At 45.6% G+C, this 23,019-nt stretch overlaps 2 protein-coding genes across 2 annotated transcripts in view; both read left to right on the top strand.

Annotated features, from left to right (window-relative positions):
* Positions 1-23,019, top strand: part of LOC117370340 (transcription factor JunD) — a 176,831-nt gene that overhangs the window by 106,276 nt on the left and 47,536 nt on the right. The gene's annotated exons all lie outside the window — the stretch shown is intronic.
* Positions 1,726-22,466, top strand: cdc14ab (cell division cycle 14Ab). Its single transcript, XM_033965282.2, has 11 exons — positions 1,726-2,137; positions 3,014-3,104; positions 5,043-5,118; positions 7,373-7,465; positions 9,462-9,541; positions 14,756-14,822; positions 18,401-18,463; positions 18,546-18,633; positions 19,734-19,964; positions 20,726-20,864; positions 22,202-22,466. The coding sequence occupies exons 1-11, from the start codon at positions 2,041-2,043 to the stop codon at positions 22,410-22,412; spliced, it is 1,236 nt and encodes a 411-aa protein (XP_033821173.2). The 5' UTR covers positions 1,726-2,040; the 3' UTR covers positions 22,413-22,466.

Below are 23,019 nucleotides of genomic sequence, written 5' to 3' on the forward strand. Positions count from 1 at the left end.
ACCGGCTCAGGTCTGGACACGTCCCACTGCTCCTGAGGTTTAACCCGGAGACACTGAGGACGGGTCAAATGCAGATCTTCTGGTGGATGACTTCTCTTCTCCATGTAAATGTTCCACAGTGTGACTTTAAACATTCTATCTGCATGAAAAATGTTCCAGAGTTTGGCTTTAACTCGTCTCCAGTGCGTTCTGTCTTCAAGAATGTCGCCGCTTTAACCAGAGTTTGGACACAGCCGCACAGAGACAGAGGGGACGTTTGGTGATGTCCTCAGAGGGCGGGGCGTCCACATAATGAACCAGAGGACAGAGACGAGCCTGGAGGTCAAAGCAGTGAATAATTGAGAAGGACAATTTAACAGAAGTTTGAGCCGTCGCAGTGTCCCTCAGGTTTTGATCCATCAATGTCCCCGTGTTTGTCCTCGAGGGACAGTTTGAGCAGGAAAACTACAGTCTCACAGGGCGGGGACGTCCTACCAGCGTCAGTGTGAGGAGACTAACAGTCCTCAGGACCTCTGTGTCCCTCCTCTGTGTCCTTCCTCTGTGTCCTCTGTCTCTCCTCTGTGTCCTCTGTGTCCTCTGTGTCTTCTGTGTCCTTCCTCTGTGTCCTCTCTGTGTCTCTCCCCTGTGTCCTCTCTGTCCCTCCTCTGTCTCCTCTGTGTCCCACCTTTGTGTCCTCTGTGTCCCACCTTTGTGTCCTCTGTATCCCTCCTCTGTGTCCCTCCTCTGTCTCCTCTGTGTCCTCTGTCTCCTCTGTGTCCTCTGTCTCCTCTGTGTCCTCTGTGTCCTCTGTGCCCTCTGTGTCCCTCCTCTGTCTCCTCTGTGTCCTCTGTGTCCTCTGTGTCCTCTGTCTCCTCTGTGTCCTCTGTCTCCTCTGTGTCCCTCCTCTGTCTCCTCTGTGTCCCTCCTCTGTCTCCTCTGTGTCCCTCCTCTGTCTCCTCTGTGTCCTCTGTGTCCTCTGTGCCCTCTGTGTCCTCTGTGTCCTCTGTTGCAGGTGAACTCTGGACACAGTAGTCTCCGTCTCGGCCTCTGTCTCCGCTCTGTTGTTTTCGGGACATTCTCTGTCTCCTCTGGGACGTCTTCTGCCACATTTGAAAGTCACGTGTTGTCTCGTCGTTAATAATCCGTAACATTTCAGAGTGGGCCGTCTCCATGCAGCGTCGCCGTGGATACAGCAAAAACAAACGGCTCAACTCGCACCGTCCAAAAGTCTTTAACTTCCTCCTTTGAGCCGCACGAGCTGAACTTTTAAATGCAAATTCAACTTCTTTTTTTTTTTAAGTTTAAAAACTGTTTAGTGTGCCAGGCATTCAGCCACAAGAGCAGCCAACCGTCACCAAGGCAACCACCAAATTTACTTCACATTTCACACTAATGTTTATCGAGAGTGTGATCATTTGGGTCAGTTCACCGAATATTAAAAAAATATATTATCTACAAAATATTTAAAAAGAACATTTAATTTAATTCTTCTATTTGTAAAAAAAATAAAAATAAATAAATGAGCCGTGTGTAAATGTAGACTCACATTAAACATGATTCATTCTAAATTCCTCTCAAACCTGAACAGCAGACCGTGGAAACTGGAAGCCTCCACGCTGCCCTCTGATTGGCTGGTTCTCCACAGTCTCGCCTCCTGATTGGCTGCCGCCGCGTCCGTCCCGCCCTCCCGGTTGTCATAGTAACGTGTCTTAAGGAGGGATCAGCTCAATCAAAGCCGCAGTTCGCACAGATTCGCCTTCGCTTTAAGGAGCCAACACGGAGCTAAACATGCTAAACCCGAGCGATTTAAGCCCCAAAAACCCCAAAACTACCCGCAGAAAGTGCCACAAGTAACGCCCAACCCCAGAGGAACCACCACCAGCCAGACATGGGCGGATAAATGTGAACTTTTACAACTTTTCCGCGGCGTCTTCTGTTAAAGTTAGCCGCGCTGCTAACTCGGAGCTAACGGCTAACACCAGCCGCTCCGGAGCCGCTGGGGGTAAAGTTGGAGAAAGAAGCCCGAAAGAAGAGCGCGGAGAGCGGGGAAAGGCCGGGGCCATGAGCGCGGAGGGCGTACGGCACTCCCCGATCCTGTCCGCGCTCTTCAGGACCGGGGAGGACACGGAGCTGATGGGAGCCGCAGAGTTTATCCGAGGTAAAGCCGCGAGTGAACCCCGGGGAAGGAGCGCTGCAGCCCGGGGAAGGAGCGCTGCAGCCCGGGCACGAGGGGGAGGCTCTGCCCGGGGGGAGAGGCTCTGTTTAGGGAGTGGACAGGTGCTGCTTGGACTTTAACTGACTTTACCTGACTTTACTCCAAAACTATGAGCACTTTCAACATTTTTTTTAAACTTCTGATAAGTGGAAAAGCCAGATTTTCTGAGGATAGTAAATGGGCGTTTCTGTAAACACTGCAGTCTGGGCAGTAAAACAAACTAGAACTAATTATAAAATGTGTAAAGCATCAGGTATTTCCCCATGAGATTCACTAAAGACCACAAATGTAACACTGATTTAACACTTACATAACTATACAACGTTAACTACAGTGGATAGACTGGGGTGTTGTGTCAGGATGCTGTTTATTCTGTCCAAAAAGTCAGTTTGTTACGTCTCAGATTCATTTTTTTACATTTTATTTTTAAAGGGCTCATGTTCTAATGCTGTTGCCTCCTCAAAAACAGACGTGGAGTTGTGTTTTTCAAGTTAACAGCTCCTTTTACCTTCAGTTCAGCGGTCATCGGCAAACCCAGGTCTGACATGATTCTAGTGAAGGTGGAGTTTAAAAACACAGTGGAGCACTTCCTGTATCACCACATGATGACATCACGAGGTGGGACAGAGTGTTTGCAGATTTAGGCTGAGCTCTTCTCTCAATGTGAAGAGTTTATTTGTGTTAAACATGTGAGAATGAAACAAAAACACAACTCCAGGTCTGTTTGGAGCCTTTTAAAGCTGAAATTTGGATGGGAGGGCATCTGGCTCACAGTGATGTGATTTTAAATGTCTAAATGGGATTTCTTTGTCTTTTCAGAGCGGTTGTATTTTGCGACGTTGAGGAGTAAACCCAAAAGTACAGCCAACACGCACTACTTCTGCACTGATGATGAGTTTATCTATGAAAAGTGAGTACAGCAGCACTACTACTATCACTACTATCACTACTGCTACTACTACTACTATCACTACTGCTACTACTACTACTATCACTACTATCACTACTGCTACTACTACTACTATCACTACTATCACTACTGCTACTACTACTACTATCACTACTATCACTACTGCTACTACTACTACTGCACCATTGAGTTTATCTGGACATAGAGGAGCAGAGGGTCAGATGGGTCAGAGGAGCAGACTGTATTTACACATTTTCTTATATAAAGTTTGTTGGATTTAAATTGTTGGTCAAACAGGATCATGTGACTTTTGACTAAACTCTAAATCTGCTCAGACTCGTTCAGTCAAAACGTCTGATTCTTTTGTTTTTATCACAAACTGTTTTGTATAAACTGACCCGACTTTAAAGGAGAGTTTAACATTTGACCCGCTTCAGTCCTGTTCAGTCCTGTTTAGTCCTGTTTGGTCCTGTTTGGTCCTGTCTGTCCTCTTAGTCTAACAGTGTGAACAGAACAAGCCTCGTTTCATCTGTTTCACACACACGTTACATCATTGACACTCGCTCAGGGGGGTTTATATATGTGTTTATATGGTGGAATGTTCCGCAGTTACCATGGTAACACAATGCCCACATTAGCAAACACTGACAAAAAAAGTGTTTCAATAATTAAACTCAAGAAAAAAACACAAAAGTGATTTTAAAGAGCAGGTTTCAGGAGGCTGTGATCAGACTGAAGTCATGGTCCTGAGTTTGATTTTACACAAAAAGGCGACAGCGACGAACTGATACTGTTGGCTAATGCTAATGCTAATGCTAGCTAGCTTGTGACTGTGATGTTGCGTCTGAGACTTGTTTAACAGCACGGAGCAGCTCACCTGTCGTAGTTCCAGCTAAGTCAGTTATTTTAAGTCAGTTGAGATTAAAGTCTAACCTGAGTGTTTCAGACAGAGCAGTGCTTACAGTTAGCAGATGATTTCTTTGTCCCATGGGGAGAGGAGGCAGTTTATTTTAAGAAATATTTTAGTTGTTAATATGTCGTTAGTTTTGGTTTATTTTTTATTCTGATTATTTTAAACATAAAGCCACAATATGTAACATTTAAGCTAAAAACTAAAATAAAAGCATGTTTTTTTTGTTTTTTTTCGGTTGTGTATTGCACTGTTACACATGCGTCCTTACTGTGGATGGGCTCGCATCTCCACAGACCTGACTCTTATTTGGCGTCCTGCTTGTTTCCGTAGAAATATTGTTGGTTTTTTTGTCTATAATCTTCTACGGTTTGACATAAAACTGATCTATCTCTATGGAGAATGTTCCGAAGTTTGGCTTTAACTTTCTATTTCCAGTCATGCAGACGGCTTTCCACTTCCAGAAAGTTCCACACTGTAGCTTTAACGTGTGACATTGTTCCATCTTGTGAACATTATATAAGATTCTCCTGTGACACGTCGCGTCTGCAGAAGTGTCGTCTTTAAACGCCTCCTCAGACTCAGACCAGTGTTTAAAGACGCCTCAGACTCTGTGTTTCACTCTGTGTTTCACTCTGTGTTTCACTCTGTGTTTCTCTTTATGTTTCAGACTAACCTCATTGTTCCACTTCTGCTTCAGTTTCTAAATTTAACCTGAGCCAGGACTAAAAACATCCAGAGCAAAAGTGACCGAATTATTTCTGAACAGAGGCTCAAAGTCCTAAAACAGCTGAACTTTTACAGTTTCACTTCTGATTCTAAAGACGCTTCAAGTGTTTTGTCCCGTTTCAGTTTCTAATGTGTTTTTTTTGGTTTTGTTTCTAATGTGTTTTGTTTGTTTTTTGTCTTGTTTGTGTTTCTAATGTGTGTGTTTTTTTTTTGTTTTTTTTTGTCCTGTTTCTAATGTGTTTTCTTTGTTTTTGTTTCTGTTTCTAATGTGTTTTTTGTTTGTTTTGTTCCTGTTTCAGTTTCTACGCAGACTTCGGGCCCCTGAACCTGGCCATGCTGTACAGATACTGCTGCAAACTCAACAAGAAGCTCAAGGTCCGTCTCATGTCTCATATTTCACACTTTGACATCACACTGGGGGTTTTCTTCCTGTATGTCTATGACGGAATGTTCAGCAGTGGCCATGGTGACACAATGCACACATTAGCGAGCACTGATTTTAGGTTTATGGTCCTGTTTAGGAGTTGGCTAATGCTAATGCTAATGCTAATGCTAGCTTGAGACTAAAGTTCTGCTCAGATTGTGTTAAAGCTCAGAATAAAGTCTGACAGAGCTCCAGACAGAGCAGTGCCTACAGTTAGCATCACACGCCCAGGGAATGTTGATGACATCAGCTGCAAAGTATCAGTACTGAGTACGACTGTGCAGTACTTCAGTACACAGGTCATGTGGGTGTGTAGTAAAGAAATACTATGACAGTCACAGTGTCACAGTAAAGTACACACTCTGTGTACAGCTGCTCCCAGAACAGGAATGTCCACAATGCAACAGGGCAGGGGGGGGGGGGGGGGGGGGGGGGGGGGGGGGGGGGGTGAGGGAGAGAGGGAGGGAGGGAGGGAGAGAGGGCTGAGGGGAAGAGAGATGAGGGAAAAAGCAGGTGAGTGGGGAAAAGAGGCAGGGAGATGAGAGGAGAGAGAGAGAGGGAAGGGACTTGTGACAGAGGGAGGGAAAAAGAGGATGAGGGGAGAGCGGAAACAGGAAAGAGGGATGAGAAGAGAGGTATTAAGAGAAATAGAAGTAGGATAAAAAAAAGAAGAGGGATGAGAAAGAGAAGGAAAGAGCGAGGGAGAGGTAAAAGACACAGGGAGGGAGAGAGAGAGGAAGAGAGAGAGAGGTGTTAAGAGACAGAAGAGTTATGTAATACTTTGACCAAACTGTTGAACTGGTTTGAGGCGAAACAAACGTCACATGACTCCACTCAGGAATGTGCAGGAAACAGGACAAGTCTGACGGGGACGGGTGAGGGGACGGGTGAGGGGACGGGTGAGGGGGCGGGTGAGGGGACGGGTGAGGGGGCGGGTGAGGGGACGGGTGAGGGGACGGGTGAATGCAGAACAAAGAGAGCAACAAAAATCGATTCTTTGTCACGTTTTCCTCTAATGTAAAGTAACTCTGTGTAAAAATATTCTTGATATTTATGAGTGAAAATTTAAACTAATGTGAGTTTCTGGCCCGTCCTCCATTTGATCTTTTTTGCAGAGTAAAGTTGTGTGTCTGGTTGTAAACGTCTCGTGAGTCTGGACGCGCTCAGTGAGACGCCGCAGAACTGGTTCAGTTCTCTCTCTCTCTGAATGAAACTCTTACATCTATTTTTAGCAAAGTATCAGCCTCTCTCACCCTCTGCATCTTTCTCTTTTTTCTCCCCCGTCTGTCTCTCTCGACCCCATCACACTCCCTTTCTCTCTCTCCCCCTCTCTGTCTCTCTCCTCTCTCCCCGTATCTGTCTTTTTCTCTTTTCTTCCCCCCTCTCTTTATCCCATCACGCTCTTTTCTTTCTCCCCCTCCCTCTCCATTCCTCCCTTTCTTCCCCCCCTCTCTGTGTGTCTTTCTCTTTTTTCTCCCCCCTCTCTTTACAGCTCCCTCTCTCGCTCTCTGTCTCCTCTGTCTCCTCTGTCTCCTCTCTCTCTCCTCCTCTCTCTCCCTCTGCCTCCTCTCTCTCTCCTCTCTCCCTCTCCTCTTCTCTCCCTCGTCTCACCCTCTCTTACCTCCTCCTCTCTCTCTCCCCTCTCTCTCTCCTCTTCTCTCCCTCGTCTCACCCTCTCTTACCTCTCTCCCCCTCTGCCTCCTCTCTCCCCCTCTGCCTCCTCTCCCTCTTCTCTCCCTCGTCTCGCCCTCTCTTACCTCCTCCTCTCTCTCTCTCCTCTCTCTCTCCCCTCTCTCTCTCCTCTTCTCTCCCTCGTCTCGCCCTCTCTTACCTCTCCCTCTTCTCTTTGTTGTGTTTGTGTTTCCATGGAGACGGTCAGACTGGATGCTCCACATTCACTTTTACGATTCGCTGAAATCATTTACCATCAAACGAACAACACCTCCCCTTTAAAACACGGAAGACCTTTAAAATCCACGCCCCTTTAAAACCCGAGCCCGTTCAGACCCTGTGCAGTGGGAGGGCATCTGACACACATTTAAACACACAGGGGCAGAGGTCTGTTACCACGGCATTTATTTTTATCAGTTATTCAAGAGTGTCGTCCGTCCCTCGTTAATGCTTTAGTTTTGTGTCTCCTCTTCTCAGTCCTGTGTCGTGTCACGGTCAGTTCCTCCTCTCACACTCGTCTGTTCTGTGTTTTAGTCGTACACTCTGACTCGGAAAAGGATCGTCCACTACACGAGCTTCGACCAGAGGAAAAGGTCCAACGCCGCGGTGCTGATCGGAGGATATGCTGTGAGTACTGAGCCCTCATACACCCTCATACACCCTCATACACCCTCATACACCCTCATACACCCTCATACACCCTCATACACCCTCATACACCCTCATACACCCTCATACCGCCCTCATACACCCCTCATACACCCCTCATACACCCTTATACCGCCCTCATACACCCCTCATACACCCCCATACACCCCTCATACACCCTCATACACCCTCATACACCCTCATACACCCCTCATACACCCCCATACACCCCTCATACACCCCTCATACACCCCTCATACACCCCTCATACACCCCTCAAACACCCCCCATACACCCTCATACACCCCTCATACACCCCCATACACCCCTCATACACCCCTCATACACCCCTCATACACCCCTCATACACCCCTCATACACCCCTCATACACCCCTCATACACCCTCATACACCCCTCATACACCCCTCATACACCCCTCATACACCCTCATACACCCCTCATACACCCTCATACGCCCTCATACACCCCTCATACACCCCCATACTCCCTCATACTCCCTCATACTCCCTCATACACCCCTCATACACCCCTCATACACCCCTCATACACCCCTCATACACCCCCCATACTCCCTCATACTCCCTCATACACCCCTCATACACCCCTCATACACCCCCATACACCCCCATACTCCCTCATACTCCCTCATACACCCCTCATACACCCCCATACACCCCTCATACACCCCTCATACACCCCTCATACACCCCTCATACACCCCTCATACACCCCTCATACACCCCTCATACACCCCTCATACACCCCTCATACACCCCCATACACCCCTCATACGCCCTCATACACCCCTCATACACCCCCATACTCCCTCATACACCCCTCATACACCCCTCATACACCCCTCATACACCCCTCATACACCCCCATACACCCCTCATACACCCTCATACGCCCTCATACACCCCTCATACACCCCCATACTCCCTCATACACCCCTCATACACCCCTCATACACCCCTCATACACCCCTCATACACCTCCCATACACCCCCATACTCCCTCATACACCCCTCATACACCCCTCATACACCCCTCATACACCCCCATACACCCCCATACTCCCTCATACTCCCTCATACACCCCTCATACACCCCTCATACACCCCTCATACACCCCTCATACACCCCTCATACACCCCTCATACACCCCTCATACACCCTCATACACGTATCACAAACAACATGTTTTCATGTCACTGATCCATGGCAAATCTCCATGGTGTGTTTTAAATGGTCAGTGTGTGTGTGTGGACAGTGTGTGTGTGTGGACAGTGTGTGTGGTCAGTGTCTGGTCAGGGCAGGAGAGGAGAGAAACGTGTTTAAGTTTTCATGAGTGTGGCCTCCTGCTGTGAGACCAGAGGCTCCCGTGACCCTAAAGCCCCAGACGGTCCAGAGTGAGACCAGTTTAGTCTGTGACTCTCTGCTGTGGAGTCCCCTCTGCTCACCCCAGACCACGGCATTAATATTCTGTTAAGACAAAAATAGACTTCCAACGGAGGTGATCCGGAGCTACCAGCACCAGCCCCTGCACCTGCCCCTCCTCACTGCCCCTCCTCACTGCCCCTCCTCACTGCTCCTCCTCACTGCCCCTCCTCACTGCACAGTCTGAGTTTCTCTCGCTCTTCTTAGTTTCTCCAGACACTTGTGGCCCGTGGAGCTGCACCGTGTTCAGTGTGAGCCTGAGGTTTAGTCTTTACACTTTAGACTCAACACTGCTCCAGGACACAGACTTTACATAGTGCAGTTTTATATTTACACTTTGTACAAACAGACGTGTAATCCAGGGCTTTTTTCTTTTAAAATTGTATAAAAAGAATTGGTTTTAATCCTGTTTTCCTGTCTTGGGGTTGTCAAAAAATCCCTTCCATAAATACAGTTTTTCTGAGTTCACTTTGGCGTTAAACCATCTCCATAAACACCTGATTGTGTTTCCAGGTGATTTACCTGAAGAAGACTCCTGAGGAGGCGTACAGAGCTCTGGTGTCTGGGTCCAACGCCTCCTACCTCCCCTTCAGGTGAGACACAGTACTGCAGCTGCTCACTGGACTCAGGGGAGATGATCCAGGCTGAGGTGAAGTTACAGAATGTTCAGACTGTAGATGAAGTTTAGACGGGGACATACTGACTTTGCTTTAGTGTCTGAGGTATCCCATAATGCTTTGTGATGTGATGCCCCAGTCTTTTTTTAGCAGCTGTGAGAAGTGCTGAAAATGTTTTGTTCACTTCACAGTTTTCATTTTTCAGTTTTTTTTCATTTAAAATTTTGTATTTTTATATAATTTCTTTCTTATTTTTGAACTGTGGCTTCTCAAATGATGTAACTCTGCTGCTCTAAACGTTTTATTTTTGTCTGAACTATTGAGTCTTATTTTTATCTTTGGAGGTCCTGAGATCTGACCCTAAAGGCTCGTGTTTATATTTCCTCTGAGATCTGAGCTTTTTCTGCTTTAACGATTCCTCAAATGAGAAATGAACAGATCAGAAAAAAGGGTTAATTTACCAATATAAAATGATACTCCTCTTCTTCCTCCTCTTTTCTGTCTGTTTCTTCTGAGGCTGCTCTCTGAGAAAAACACTGGGCCCTTTGTCCAACATCTCTCTCTCTCTCTCTCTCTCTCTCTGTGCTCTTTCCTCTCCTTTTGTCTCTCTCCCTTTCCCCTTTCGTTCCCTCCCTTCTCCTCCTCCTCTTCCTCTTCATTTTCCTCTTTCCCCTCTTATTTTTCTTCTTTCTTTCCCTCTCTTCTCCCACCATACTCCCTTCTCTCTCTCTCCCTCTCTTCTCCTCCCTTCTCTCTCTCTCCCTCTCTTCTCCTCCCTTCTCTCTCCATCTCTTCCCCTCCCTTCTCTCTCTCTCCCTCTCTTCTCCTCCTTGCTCTCTCTCTCCCTCTCTTCTCCTCTCTCTCCCTCTCTTCTCCTCCTCTCTCTCCCTCTCTTCTCCTCTCTCCTCTCTCTCCCTCTCTTCTCCTCCCTTCTCTCTCTCTCCCTCTCTTCTCCTCCCTTCTCTCTCTCCCTCTCTTCTCTCGCTCTCCCTTTCTTCTCCTCCCTTCTCTCTTCTCCTCCCTTCTCTCTCTCTCCCTCTCGTCTCCTCCCTTCTCTCTCTCTCCCTCTCTTCTCCTCCCTTCTCTCTCTCTCCCTCTCTTCTCTCGCTCTCCCTTTCTTCTCCTCCCTTCTCTCTTCTCCTCCCTTCTCTCTCTCTCCCTCTCTTCTCCTCCCTTCTCTCTCTCTCCCTCTCTTCTCCTCCCTTCTCTCTCTCTCCCTCTCTTCTCCTCCCTTCTCTCTCTCTCCCTCTCTTCTCCTCCCTTCTCTCTCTCTCCCTCTCTTCTCCTCCCTTCTCTCTCTCCCTCTCTTCTCTCGCTCTCCCTTTCTTCTCCTCCCTTCTCTCTTCTCCTCCCTTCTCTCTCTCTGTTGTGTAACTCTGAGTGTTTAAACAGAGCGGTGGATTAAACCTGAGGCCCCGCCCCTCTGAGCTGCGTTCACTGACCTCTGGACAAAAGAGCCTCACTCTTCTGCTGTAAATGTTTAGAGTCTTTAAATCTGGATCCACTTCAGTCTGAAACTCATGACTGAAACAAAACTCGACTCCTGTGCCCTTAATACTGAGACTTTATGTTCACCAAATAAAAGTAAAAGTTTGTAATAACAGGACAACAATGCTCTGCTTAACGGAGACTTCTACACCAAATAATATTTATATCAGAGCTGTCAACATCAACACAACAACAACAAACAACAAAATGACACTTTACCCTCGATTGGCCAAAACAAACCATGTGATGCATCTGTGTTGAACCAGAGGCGTCTCCAGACAGAAGGAGACACACATTTATAAAAATCAATCATCCTCACGTGACATGTAAATTAATAATTTTAAAGCCCGACTGACTGAACTAAAACGCTCTAATTTAATCACTCCACAAATGTAAATTACAAACTCTTCAAATCCACAGTGTGATTAATCCCACTGGAGACGTGTGATTAGTGTGATTCATTTCCTCAGGGCTCGTCTCTTTCATGAGTTTAGCCTCCGCAGAGTCTCCAGTCATCGTTTAAGTCGCTCTGAGCTTCAGCTTCAGCCGCAATCTGCCTCCACCACAGAAATGTCAGCAGCACTTTACATCACAACACTCCACGTTTTGTGTCAGTCCCTTGTATCAAAAGGAGCTGTACTTCACTGTTTCAGCTCGTTTCCGTGGATCAATTGGTACTGGGCCGTCCAAGAAATAAATAATTATTTCTGTTGTATTTATTATCTGAGTCTGAAAAATCATTTATTTTGAAAAATCTTTTATTTTGAAAAATGACCGGATTCTCTCGGTTACATTTCCGTCACTTGAACAACTTAACCCTTTATCGTTCCGACGGCCCGCCCCCGTTACACGTTACAACTTTACAGCAATGTACGTGTATTTCTGCGTCACCCACACAAACAATCTACACATCAAATGAAAGATACGACATTCATCTTTCTGAATATGTAAACCATTTACACCTCGAATCACCACAGTGCTGACAGGAAAGACGTTTTTACAGAAGTCAGAAATGTGAATCTGGACTTCACTTACCATTGAGGCTCTGGTTCTGTCAAACATCAACATATTCACACAAAGTTGGTCTCATTCATTTCGTAAAGGTCCAGAGAATATAATCCAGTCAAGAAATTATGTCCACAAAGGAAGTGAGAGCCTCCATGTCCAATCTGCTGCAGGAAAGTGAAATCTGCTCCATCACTTCTCTGCATTTCTTTTGTCAGTTTCAGGCATAATAAACTTCTGACAGCGCCAACTTTATTCCTCAGCACAAAACAAACTTGTCAGCTTGTGATTTACACCAAAGTTGGCCAATAAGGTGGGGGCTGTGGGTTACTGAAGCCGCGGACAGTGAATGAGAGCTACAGATGACTGAAAAAAAAAAATTACGCGCGCGTGTTGTGTAATTTTACGCAGCAGTTTTGCGTTTTTATGTGTGTTCCAAAGTGTATAAATGCTCAGACAAACTTAGTGATTCTGACACCTGTGAGTAAAACTATAGAGTGTTACCTTTACAAAGACCCAAACTAGTGCAGTTACTACTGAGGGTTCAATAGTGGTGATTATTATTTATTATTATTATTAGTATATTAATTTGGAGACGTCAGAACAAAGGCAATTTCACCAAAATGACCCGGAATGCTAAGGGATTACAAAGTAGAAAAAAGAGTTTAAAAAAAACCCGGTCCACGGTAAAATTTTCAAGTGTTGGTTGGTCCGCGGTGATAAAAAGGTTTGGGGACCACTGCCTTAAACCATGAGACTGGGGCTGTAGTTCTGTTTCAGCTCGTTTCCTTACACCACAGTAGACTGGAGACTGCAGCTCAGGGCAGAAACGGTGAAGCTGAGACTGAGCAGGTGCAGTATTTGTCGCGCCTCCTCTAAGTGAAGCCTCAGTCTCATCTGTGTGTGAATGAAGTCCTCACAAACACGACACACACTCATATAGATCTGATGTTATAACGGGACATGATTCCAGACTCTGCACTCGGCTGTGACACCAGACGCTCCGTGACTCGTGTGGAGCTCGACCGACGTTTCAGGACTCGTAAAAACCCAGATTAAGTGAAGACCGACGAGCTCTGTCCATGTGCGGGGCTGATTTTGGTCATTTTACCCAAGTTTTTTTTTAGTTTGAGGCCGGTACGAACTCATCCATGACCTTGTTTTTTTGCTACAAACTGGATAAGAGAAGAGTGGAGTCACATTTTGAGAGAAGAACTCAGCCTAAATACGCAGAGTTTGTGTGTTTCCACCTTCGTTTGATTGAAAATGTACTAAAGAAGCACGACACATTTTGCTCAGGTCAGATGCGCGACCTTTAACCCTCACACAGATGAATAAGTCGGTCTGTTCTGCTTCTAAAACGTCAAATGAAATAGTGTTTTGGTGCCTCGAGTCTGTGTGTGACAGGGAGCTCTCGCTGTCACACACACCTGCTCCACTTTATCCCACGTTTTCAGATGATCCCAGCTCATTAGTTTGTGTCTGTGAGTTGGATTTTCACTGTTTTCCAAATCCCGTTAAAGGGCCACTACGTCATTTTCCCTGTGTTTGAACAAAAAGTGTCTCGCCCCAGTACAGATAAATTGCATAAGCAGCTCTCGAGGTCAAAATAAGTCCACTGTGTTCTGTCTGTGTCTAATTATAAAGCTTTGTATCGTCCATGAATCAGGAAGTGCTCGTTATAAACTCATCGTGGTGAGTGATTAGGATGGTCTGAATGCATAAGGTGAGTGAGGAGGAACTTTGGACACTGCAAACTGTTTAAAAATGGACTGGTTCAGTTATGTCTCGGGTCAAAAACATGGCAGTTTGAGTTCAAAGGCTGCAGTTATTTAGATATTTTTATGATAATAGAAGTAAAAACGGATCAGGGAAAATGGTGCACTGATAAAATGTGGCCACAAAACAAAAACATTAGCTTCTTTTTAGTCTAAATTAAAAGTTATGAGTTAATGTTTTGACTTTGCTCTTCAGTCTGAACAGAGTGTGTGTGTGTGTGTGTTTGTGTGTGTGTGTGAGCTGTGACACGTGCAGCTCATGGTCCAGTGCACTCTAGTTTACACTGGTATAACTGTCTCACTCTTCTTTACACCTGTATAACTGTCTCACTCTTCTTTACACCTGTATAACTGTCTCACTCTTCTTTACACCTGTATAACTGTCTCACTCTTCTCGTCGCTCACACCTGTATAACTGTCTCACTCTTCTCGTTGGTCACGACTGTATAACTGTCTCACTCTTCTCGTCGCTCACACCTGTATAACTGTCTCACTCTTCTCGTCATTCACACCTGTATAACTGTCTCACTCTTCTCGTTGTTCTCACCTGTATAACTGTCTCACTCTTCTCGTTGGTCACGACTGTATAACTGTCTCACTCTTCTCGTTGGTCACGACTGTATAACTGTCTCACTCTTCTCGTCGCTCACACCTGTATAACTGTCTCACTCTTATCGTTCACGCCTGTATAACTGTCTCACTCTTCTCGTCGTCCACACCTGTATAACTGTCTCACTCTTCTCGTCGTTCACACCTGTATAACTGTCTCACTCTTCTCGTCGTCCACACCTGTATAACTGTCTCACTCTTCTCGTCGTTCACACCTGTATAACTGTCTCACTCTTCTCGTCGTTCACGCCTGTATAACTGTCTCACTCTTCTTTACACCTGTATAACTGTCTCACTCTTGTTGTTGCAGAGACGCCTCTTTTGGGAATTGCACCTTCAACCTCACGGTGTTAGACTGTCTGCAGGGCGTCCGGAAGGTGAGACGGGGACTTTACAGCTCAGTTTACACGAGTCAAAGTGAAAAAACACGTTTAAAGTGAAACTGCCTCAGAGGGAAAATACTGCAGCTGTTCTGTTCACGTTTAGTTCAGTGTGTGGTTCACCTCACAGTAAGAAGGTCCCCGGTGCGACTCCCGGCTCTTTCTGTGTGGAGTTTACATGTTCTGCCTGTGTTTCCCCCCCATCAACCCAAAACATGCACGACGGGTCAAATGCTCCAGCTGAGGTCCTGACCAAGACTAGACCAAGACCTGGAGGGTCCCACTGCTCCTGACAGGTTTAACCCAGAGACACTGAAGGATGGGTCAAATGCAGGTTTAACCCAGAGACGCTGAAGGACGGGTCAAATGCAGGTTTAACCCAGAGACGCTGAAGTATGGGTCAAATGCAGAGGATGAATCTCTTTCATGCATCACATCAGCTGCAGTGTTCCTGTTGTAACTATGTCAGATTGCATTCTCCCTGTCAAATAAATATATAAATAAAAATGAGGGTTTAGGGAAGTGTACCTTAATTTGATACATTTAGTCATTGACAGCTTTGGCAGGTTGTTGTTGCTTGATTGTGGTTGGCAGATTGTTGTTGGCTGGTTCTGGTTGTTGTTGGCCAGTTATTGGATGGTTGTTGTTTGGTTGTTGGCCAGTTGTTGTTGTATGGTTATTGTTGGCTGGCTATTGGCCGGTTGTTGTTGGATGGCTGTTGGCTGGTTGTTGTTGGCAGCTTGTTGGATGGTTATGGGCTGGTTGTTGCTGGACGATTGTTGTTGGATGGTCGTTGTTGTTGGATGGTTGTGGGCTGGTCGTTGGCCGGTTATGGTTGTTGGCCGCTTGTTGTTGTTGGCCGCTTGTTGTTGTCCGGTTGTTAACTGGTTGTTGTTGGCTGGTGTCATCCTCCTGTAGAGGCTCCACTCACAAAAACAGTGTAAAGTGTGTGTTCTGTTGTTGTCCGGTTGTTGCCCGGTTGTTGTTGTTGTCCGGTTGTTGTTGTTTGGTGTAATCCTCCTGTAGAGGCTCCACTCACAAAAACAGTGTAAAGTGTGTGTTCTGTTGTTGTCCGGTTGTTGTTGTTGTCCGGTTGTTGTTGTTTGGTGTAATCCTCCTGTAGAGGCTCCACTCACAAAAACAGTGTAAAGTGTGTGTTCTGTTTGTTGTCCGGTTGTTGTTGTTGTCGTCCGGTTGTTGTTGTTGTCCGGTTGTTGTTGGTCGGTGTAATCCTCCAGTAGAGGAGTGTAAAGTGTGTGTTAAAGTGTGTGTTCTTTCTGTGTTTTGTCTGATCCTGGACATTTGTGAAACAGAAGCAGATTGGACAGAGTTTAGTTTAGGGTCACACAGAGGACTCCACTGATCAGATTACATAAGACTGAAGAGGGATAGAAAGAGGGAGGGAGATTGAAGAGAGAGAGAGAAGAACAGCGAAAGGAGGAAGAGAAGGGGGGCCCTGAAGAGAGACAGAAAAAGGGGAAGGGAGGGAGAGGAAAGGGAGAGTGAAGAGGGAAGAGAAAGGGGGGAGAGACTGAAGAGGAAACAGAGGGACAGGAGAGGGTGAGGAGGAGAGAAGAACAGAGGGAAAGTGAGGAGGAGAGAGAGAAGGGGGTGAGTGGGCTAAAGGGGGAGACGGAAGACGAGAGGACAGTGAGAAAAATAGAGAAGAGGAGGAGAGGGAAAGAGCTTATCGACTTGCTGGATTTCAACAAAAATCTGCATTTTCATGTTAATGTTTGACACAGACGGGGGCAGATAAAATGAATATGAATTATTATATTGTCTTTATAAAGTGATGTCCTCATACGGAGAGCGGGGTGAGAGAGGGAGAAGGAGGGGGAGGTAGACAGCTGGAGAGAGAGAGAGAGAGAGACAAAAGTGTGCAGATAAGTGAAAAATAGAGGTGGAATGAGTGAAGGGAGAGAGAAGAAATTGTGCGTGGAAGGAGGGAAAGAGATGCAGAGAGAGGATGAAAAGGAAAGTGCAGGGAAGTAAAAAAGAGGGAGAGGTAGAAGAAGTGAAAGGGTTACAAAAGAGGAGAGAAAAAGAGAGGAGAGAGTCCTGAGAACAGACGGCCTTTGTGCTCGAACACAAAAGGCGACGCAGCCAATCAGAGCGGCTCTCCTCAAAGTTCCCCTCACATGTAAAAGATCCTTGTTCATAAATCATTTGACACAGTTGACACAGTGCAGTGGCTCAGTTGGTAGAGCTGTCGCCCCCTAACACAAAGGTTGGTAGTTAGAATCCAGCTGTACGCATTTAACATCGCCACTGTGCCCTCGAGCAAGCCACCGGAGTATGAACGTGTGGATGGTTAGAAGTGAAGACTTGACAAATTAAAGCTCCTGAACCATGAGCCATTTTTGAGTTAGACCTTTGAGCCCCGCCCACTTTGTCCTTTTCTGCCGCTCTGATGTTGCGTCATGACACAGAAACGACTTTCTGCTAATATTAAGCAATTGTTTCCCCATAGTTCTCATATCTCTGCTACGTTTAGCTTTTTCTTTTTCTTTAAAATGCAGCAGGACAGAGAATCAAGTGTCTGGTTTAACGTCAGGCAGTTGTTTCCCATGATTCTGGGCGACTATATCAGTTATGACCAGTGTTGGGAGTAACGGCGTTAAACTATAACGGCGTTACTAACTGCGTTACATTTTCAGTAACGGAGTAATGTAACTAATTACTTTTCCTAGCGTCGTAACGCCGTTATCGTTACTGACAATAAAATGTAACGCGTTACTTTTAATTGAGTTCACGCTGCTCTTCATCAGAGTCTCTCAGCCGAGGAGCTGCTGTTGTGTTTCTTTGGTGAAAGAGGAGGCTGGGGTGAGATAAAAGGCTCGTTTGAGATGAGGCGCAGATACGACGCCGTCAATCGGTGCGCGGTGCATGCCAGTTAGTTTTGTGTCCAAGATGCCACCGACTTGCTCTGACGTATGCGCCAGTAACGGGAAGTTTTTGAGCGAGGCGAGCGCAGCAGCTCTCCACCGACTGCGGCCGCCTGCATGGACTACAAACGCGTAATGCATGATGGGAAATGATGTCCTGTCCACACGGGAGTTCACAGCAGATTAGGTCCGAGTTGTGTTTTGATCAGAAACGTGACTGTGTTCTGTCCAAAGAGGAACAGGCTCAGATCAGAGGTGATTAATATTTGAATAATGGACAGAGAATTACAGTGCGTGGCCAGAGAAGGCCTAAAGGTTTTGTCTTATTTTACATAATAAGTAACGTGAAGTAAAGTAACGCAGAGTAGTTACTTTGCCTAGTAACTAGTTACTTCTCCCAAAAAGTAACTGAGTTACTAACTCAGTTACTTTTTGGGAGAAGTAACTTGTAACTATAACTAATTACATTTTTGAAGTAACTTGCCCAACACTGGTTATGACCCTAGAAAATGCTCTGTAAAATACTTAGTTGTCTTTCGGTCTATTTTTTCCTCAGTTATAAACATTTAAAATACTCCATTTATCTCAGAATAAACCAGCACAGGCCTTTAATCTGTAGAGCACAGTTTGTGTTTTGCAGCTCGATGAAAACACTTCTCTGAAATCCTGACCTCTTTGTGTTTACAGGCGCTGCAGCACGGCTTCTTCGACTTCGAGACCTTTGACGTGGAGGAGTACGAACATTACGAGGTACAAGAATCATCCCGGGGCATCTGACTTAAACGTGGGTAGTTTTGGACCAATGTTAAACCTGTTTTCTGATCTTCTGCAGCGAGTGGAAAACGGAGACCTAAACTGGATCGTCCCGGGGAAGTTCTTGGCTTTCAGTGGCCCTCACCCCAAAACTAAGATCGAGAACGGTGAGTGCGACGGTGGCAGAGGAGTTAAATCTGATCATTAAAAAATAAACCAGAAAATAACCAAAGATTCCTCAGTAGTGCAAAGAAAGTCTGTCCTGTCATACACTGAACAGTAAAGTAAATCAAATTTATCTGTACAGCACAATTCAAACAAAGTAATTCCAAGATATTTACAGAATAAGAAAGACATTAAAATCACAATACAACAAATCAAAACATAAATAATGAATATAATCATTTTAAGATTAAGAGGCAGAATAAAACCCTTTCAGTCACAGCAGATGAACAGAACCGTTTAAACATTGTCAAAGTCGAGGCCTGAGTCACATCTTCAGGAACAATGTTCCAGGTTTTAGCTGCAGAAAACTGACACGCTGATTCCCCATGTTTAGTCCTGGTTTAGTCCTGGTTTAGTCCTGGTTTAGTCCTGGTTTAGTCCTGGTTTAGTCCTGGTTCAGTCCTGGTTTAGTCCTGGTTTAGTCCTGGTTTAGTCCTGGTTTAGTCCTGGTTTAGTCCTGGTTTAGTCCTGGTTTAGTCCTCCTCATGTGGCTCATGTGGGAGATGTTCTTTGGTGCTGGTCCATGGAGAGACTTGTTCACACTGAGCTGCTTTAAAGTCTCTGAGCCACAGGAGCCACAGGAGCCACAGGACACATGTGTGAAGTACTTCCTGGTTCTAGACCTGAGTACTTGATGTACTTCCTAGTTTTAAGTCGATTTAGTGATTCTGACTTTAGCTCCGCCCTCTGGGCCCAAGACTCCACTGAAAAAGAGATTCTCATTCTATCCTGGTTAAATAAACGTCAGTAAAAGTGGTGTTCATATTTTCAATATTAAGTTGAGTGATTCACAGCTCCAGCAGGGGGAGCTGTCCTCCTGTACAGAGGTGCTCCAGTCCAATCCAGGATTACATTAAAACCTACAATAATCTACACTCAAAGATGGAAATCCAAATGGAAACGTCATTATATAATTTGATCAGGTTTTAGTGTGTACTTTTAATGTTGTGATGAGTCGTCAGATTGTGTTCAGTTTATCCATTCTTCTCCCCTACATTTACATTTAAAAATGTCATTTTCCTCCTGATTGCGCCCCCTGCAGGTTACCCTCTGCATGCGCCTGAGGCTTACTTCCCGTATTTCCGTAAAAACAACGTGACGACTGTGATCCGCTTGAACAAGAAGATCTATGAAGCTCAGAGGTTCACCAGCGCCGGCTTTGACCACGTCGATCTGTTCTTCGTGGACGGCAGCACCCCGAGCGACGCCATCATGAGGAGGTTTCTCAGCATCTGCGAGGGCACGGACGGGGCGGTGGCTGTGCACTGTAAAGGTGAGGGAAAACAGGACTGAGCGAGGGCTGAACGAGGGCTGAACGAGGGCTGAACGAGGGCTGAACGAGGGCAGAACGAGGGCAGAACGAGGGCAGAACGAGGGCAGAACGAGGGCTGAACGAGGGCTGAACGAGGGATGTGATCATGAGGTCAGGGGGCAATGGCTGTGCACAATAAGAGAGAAACCAGGGACTGGACCAGGGACTTAAATGACTTCTCCTATTTTCATTTGTACTGTATAGTACATATATAGTACATATATAGTACATAATAAAGTACAGTAGGATTGTTATATTTTTGTGAACCTTTGGACTAAAATGAAGCTGAAGAATAGAATGTACTGTTAGTCAGTTCCAGCAGAGGGCAGTATAAGATAGAAATTCAGGGACCAAATTCTGCTGCATCAGAAAACTCCTCAGAAAACACGACGCCTTCAGGAAAAACTCTACAAAAGTCTTTAAAATCCTCCAGATGTTTTCAGACACGCTACATTTACACACTGAGTTCAGCCCAAAGACTCTAGTCTGTCACAGGCCCCTTCTCCACCAGGGGGCACCAGTGCTGGTTCTGGGAAGGTGCCAGTTTCAGAACAGGTTCTGACTCTGCACCAGTTAAAGCTGTGACAGAAATGAGAACTGTTAAAGTATTTAATAACATCAGCACTAAAAGTAAGAAGGCAAAAGTAAGACTTGGATAAAATACAGCAAAAACTTGGTCTTGTTCTGATTGGCTGTTTCTCTCTGCACTTCCTGGTTTGTAGCTGGACTGGGCAGAACGGGCACTCTGATTGGCTGTTACCTGATGAAGCATTACCGGTTCACTGTGGGAGAGGCCATCGCCTGGATTCGGATCTGCAGACCAGGATCCATCATCGGGCCCCAGCAGAACTACCTGGAGGAGTGAGTACAAGACCCAGAGAGCAGATTCAGAACGGATCAGAACCAGTTTGTTTTGTAAAAAGCCTTTTGCTCCACTGTTAAACCCGTGTCCGCCGCACCTTTTTGATCTGAGCGTGGGGAACTTCTTGAGCTGTGACTCTTTGGTCCTGGAGATCAAACTTAGAACCACCGTATGAACAAAGATGAGCCACGACTCACATCAAGCCTGTGTGTCTGACTGCACTTAAACATGTGTCCTTACTTTGAGTGGGCTCGCATCTCCACAAACCTGACTATTGCCCATACTGCTTCCACAGTGAGGTATAAAACTTGTTTATCTCCGTGGAGAATGTTCCACTTTCCTCGTGTGACGAGGCCGGAGTCTGTGAAATGTTCAGATGTGATAAACCCATTTAGGCCTGTCATGATAATTACACTGACTCCTCCTTTAACACGTGACAGATGGAACTGTTGATACTTTGGAGCTGGTGTCATTAACATGGGGGTGTGATGCTAACTAAAGGCACTGCTCTGTCTGAAGTTCTGTTAGACTTTAATCTGAGCTTTAATTTAAGATGAACTACAACAGGTGAGTTGATTTGTGCTGTTAAACGAGTCCCTCTCAAATAACATTACAGTCATGAGCTAGCTAGCATTAGTGTTGTCATGGAGATTAGTTCAGTTGCATCATGCTGGGGGTATTCCACTTGTATGTCTATGGCAGAGTGTTCAGCAGTTACCGTGGTGATATAATCCATACATTAGCAACACTGCGTCAACACACAGGTTTTTAAAATGAAGAAAAAAAACAGAATGGATTTAATGGACACAATCTGAGCGTCTGTGGTTCTGTTCAGGAGTTTTATTTTCAACGAGAGACTCACTGAAAAACTGTTGGCTAATGCTAATGCTAGCTAGCCTGTGACTGTAATGTTATTTGAGACGGTCTTTAACAGCACAAACCATCTCACCTGTTGGAGTTCAGCTAACTCAATTCTTTATGGTCAAATTGTGTTAAAGCTCAGATTAAAGTGTAAAAAGCCTCAGACGGAGCAGTGCCCACAGTTAGCATCACGCCCCTGGAGAATGTTGATGACGTCAGCCGTATCAGTGACAAAGACGGCGGCGTTAGTCAATCCAAATGTCCGAATAGAATAAACTATTTCTGCTTTTCATCATTAACACTTTGTTCATAAATATGATCAGTGCTGAAGCCTTTAGTCAAAAAATACGTTTAAAAATATCAAAAGAAATGTCAGATGCCCTCCCTCCTCCTGTATCCCTGTGTCAGATGCCCTCCCTCCTCTTGTATCCCTGTGTCAGATGCCCTCCCTCCTCACATCTCTCTCTGTTGACAGGAAGCAGACGTCTCTGTGGCTCATGGGAGACACTATGCGCTCTCAAAAATCCAAGATGGAGGACAGGGGCATGTCTCACCTCATCTCCAGTTTGGATGAATTAAACTTGAACCCAATAAACGCCCAACACAACGCCAACCTGAACAAGAGCCTGGGGCCCGAGAGGATCATGGAGGTAAGAGACAGGACTTATACCACACCAACACGGTAAAAAACAGACTTATACCACACCAACACGGTAAAAAACAGACTTATACCACACCAACACGGTAAAAAACAGGACGTATACCACACCAACACGGTAAAAAACAGGACGTATACCACACCAACACGGTAAAAAACAGGACGTATACCACACCAACACGGTAAAAAACAGGACTTAGACCGCACCAACACGGTAAAAAACAGGACTTGTACCACACCAACACGGTAAAAAACAGGACGTATACCACACCAACACGGTAAAAAACAGGACTTAGACCGCACCAACACGGTAAAAAACAGGACTTGTACCACACCAACACGGTAAAAAACAGGACTTGTACCACACCAACACGGTAAAAAACAGGACGTATACCACACCAACACGGTAAAAAACAGGACTTAGACCGCACCAACACGGTAAAAAACAGGACTTGTACCACACCAACACGGTAAAAAACAGGACTTGTACCACACCAAAACAGTAAAAAACAGACGTATACCACACCAAAACGGTAAAAAACAGGACTTATACCACACCAACACGGTAAAAAACAGACTTGTACCACACCAAAACGGTAAAAAACAGGACTTATACCACACCAAAACAGTAAAAA

Source organism: Periophthalmus magnuspinnatus, chromosome 4, assembly GCF_009829125.3.
Source record: "Periophthalmus magnuspinnatus isolate fPerMag1 chromosome 4, fPerMag1.2.pri, whole genome shotgun sequence".
Taxonomy (NCBI): Eukaryota; Metazoa; Chordata; class Actinopteri; order Gobiiformes; family Gobiidae; genus Periophthalmus; species Periophthalmus magnuspinnatus.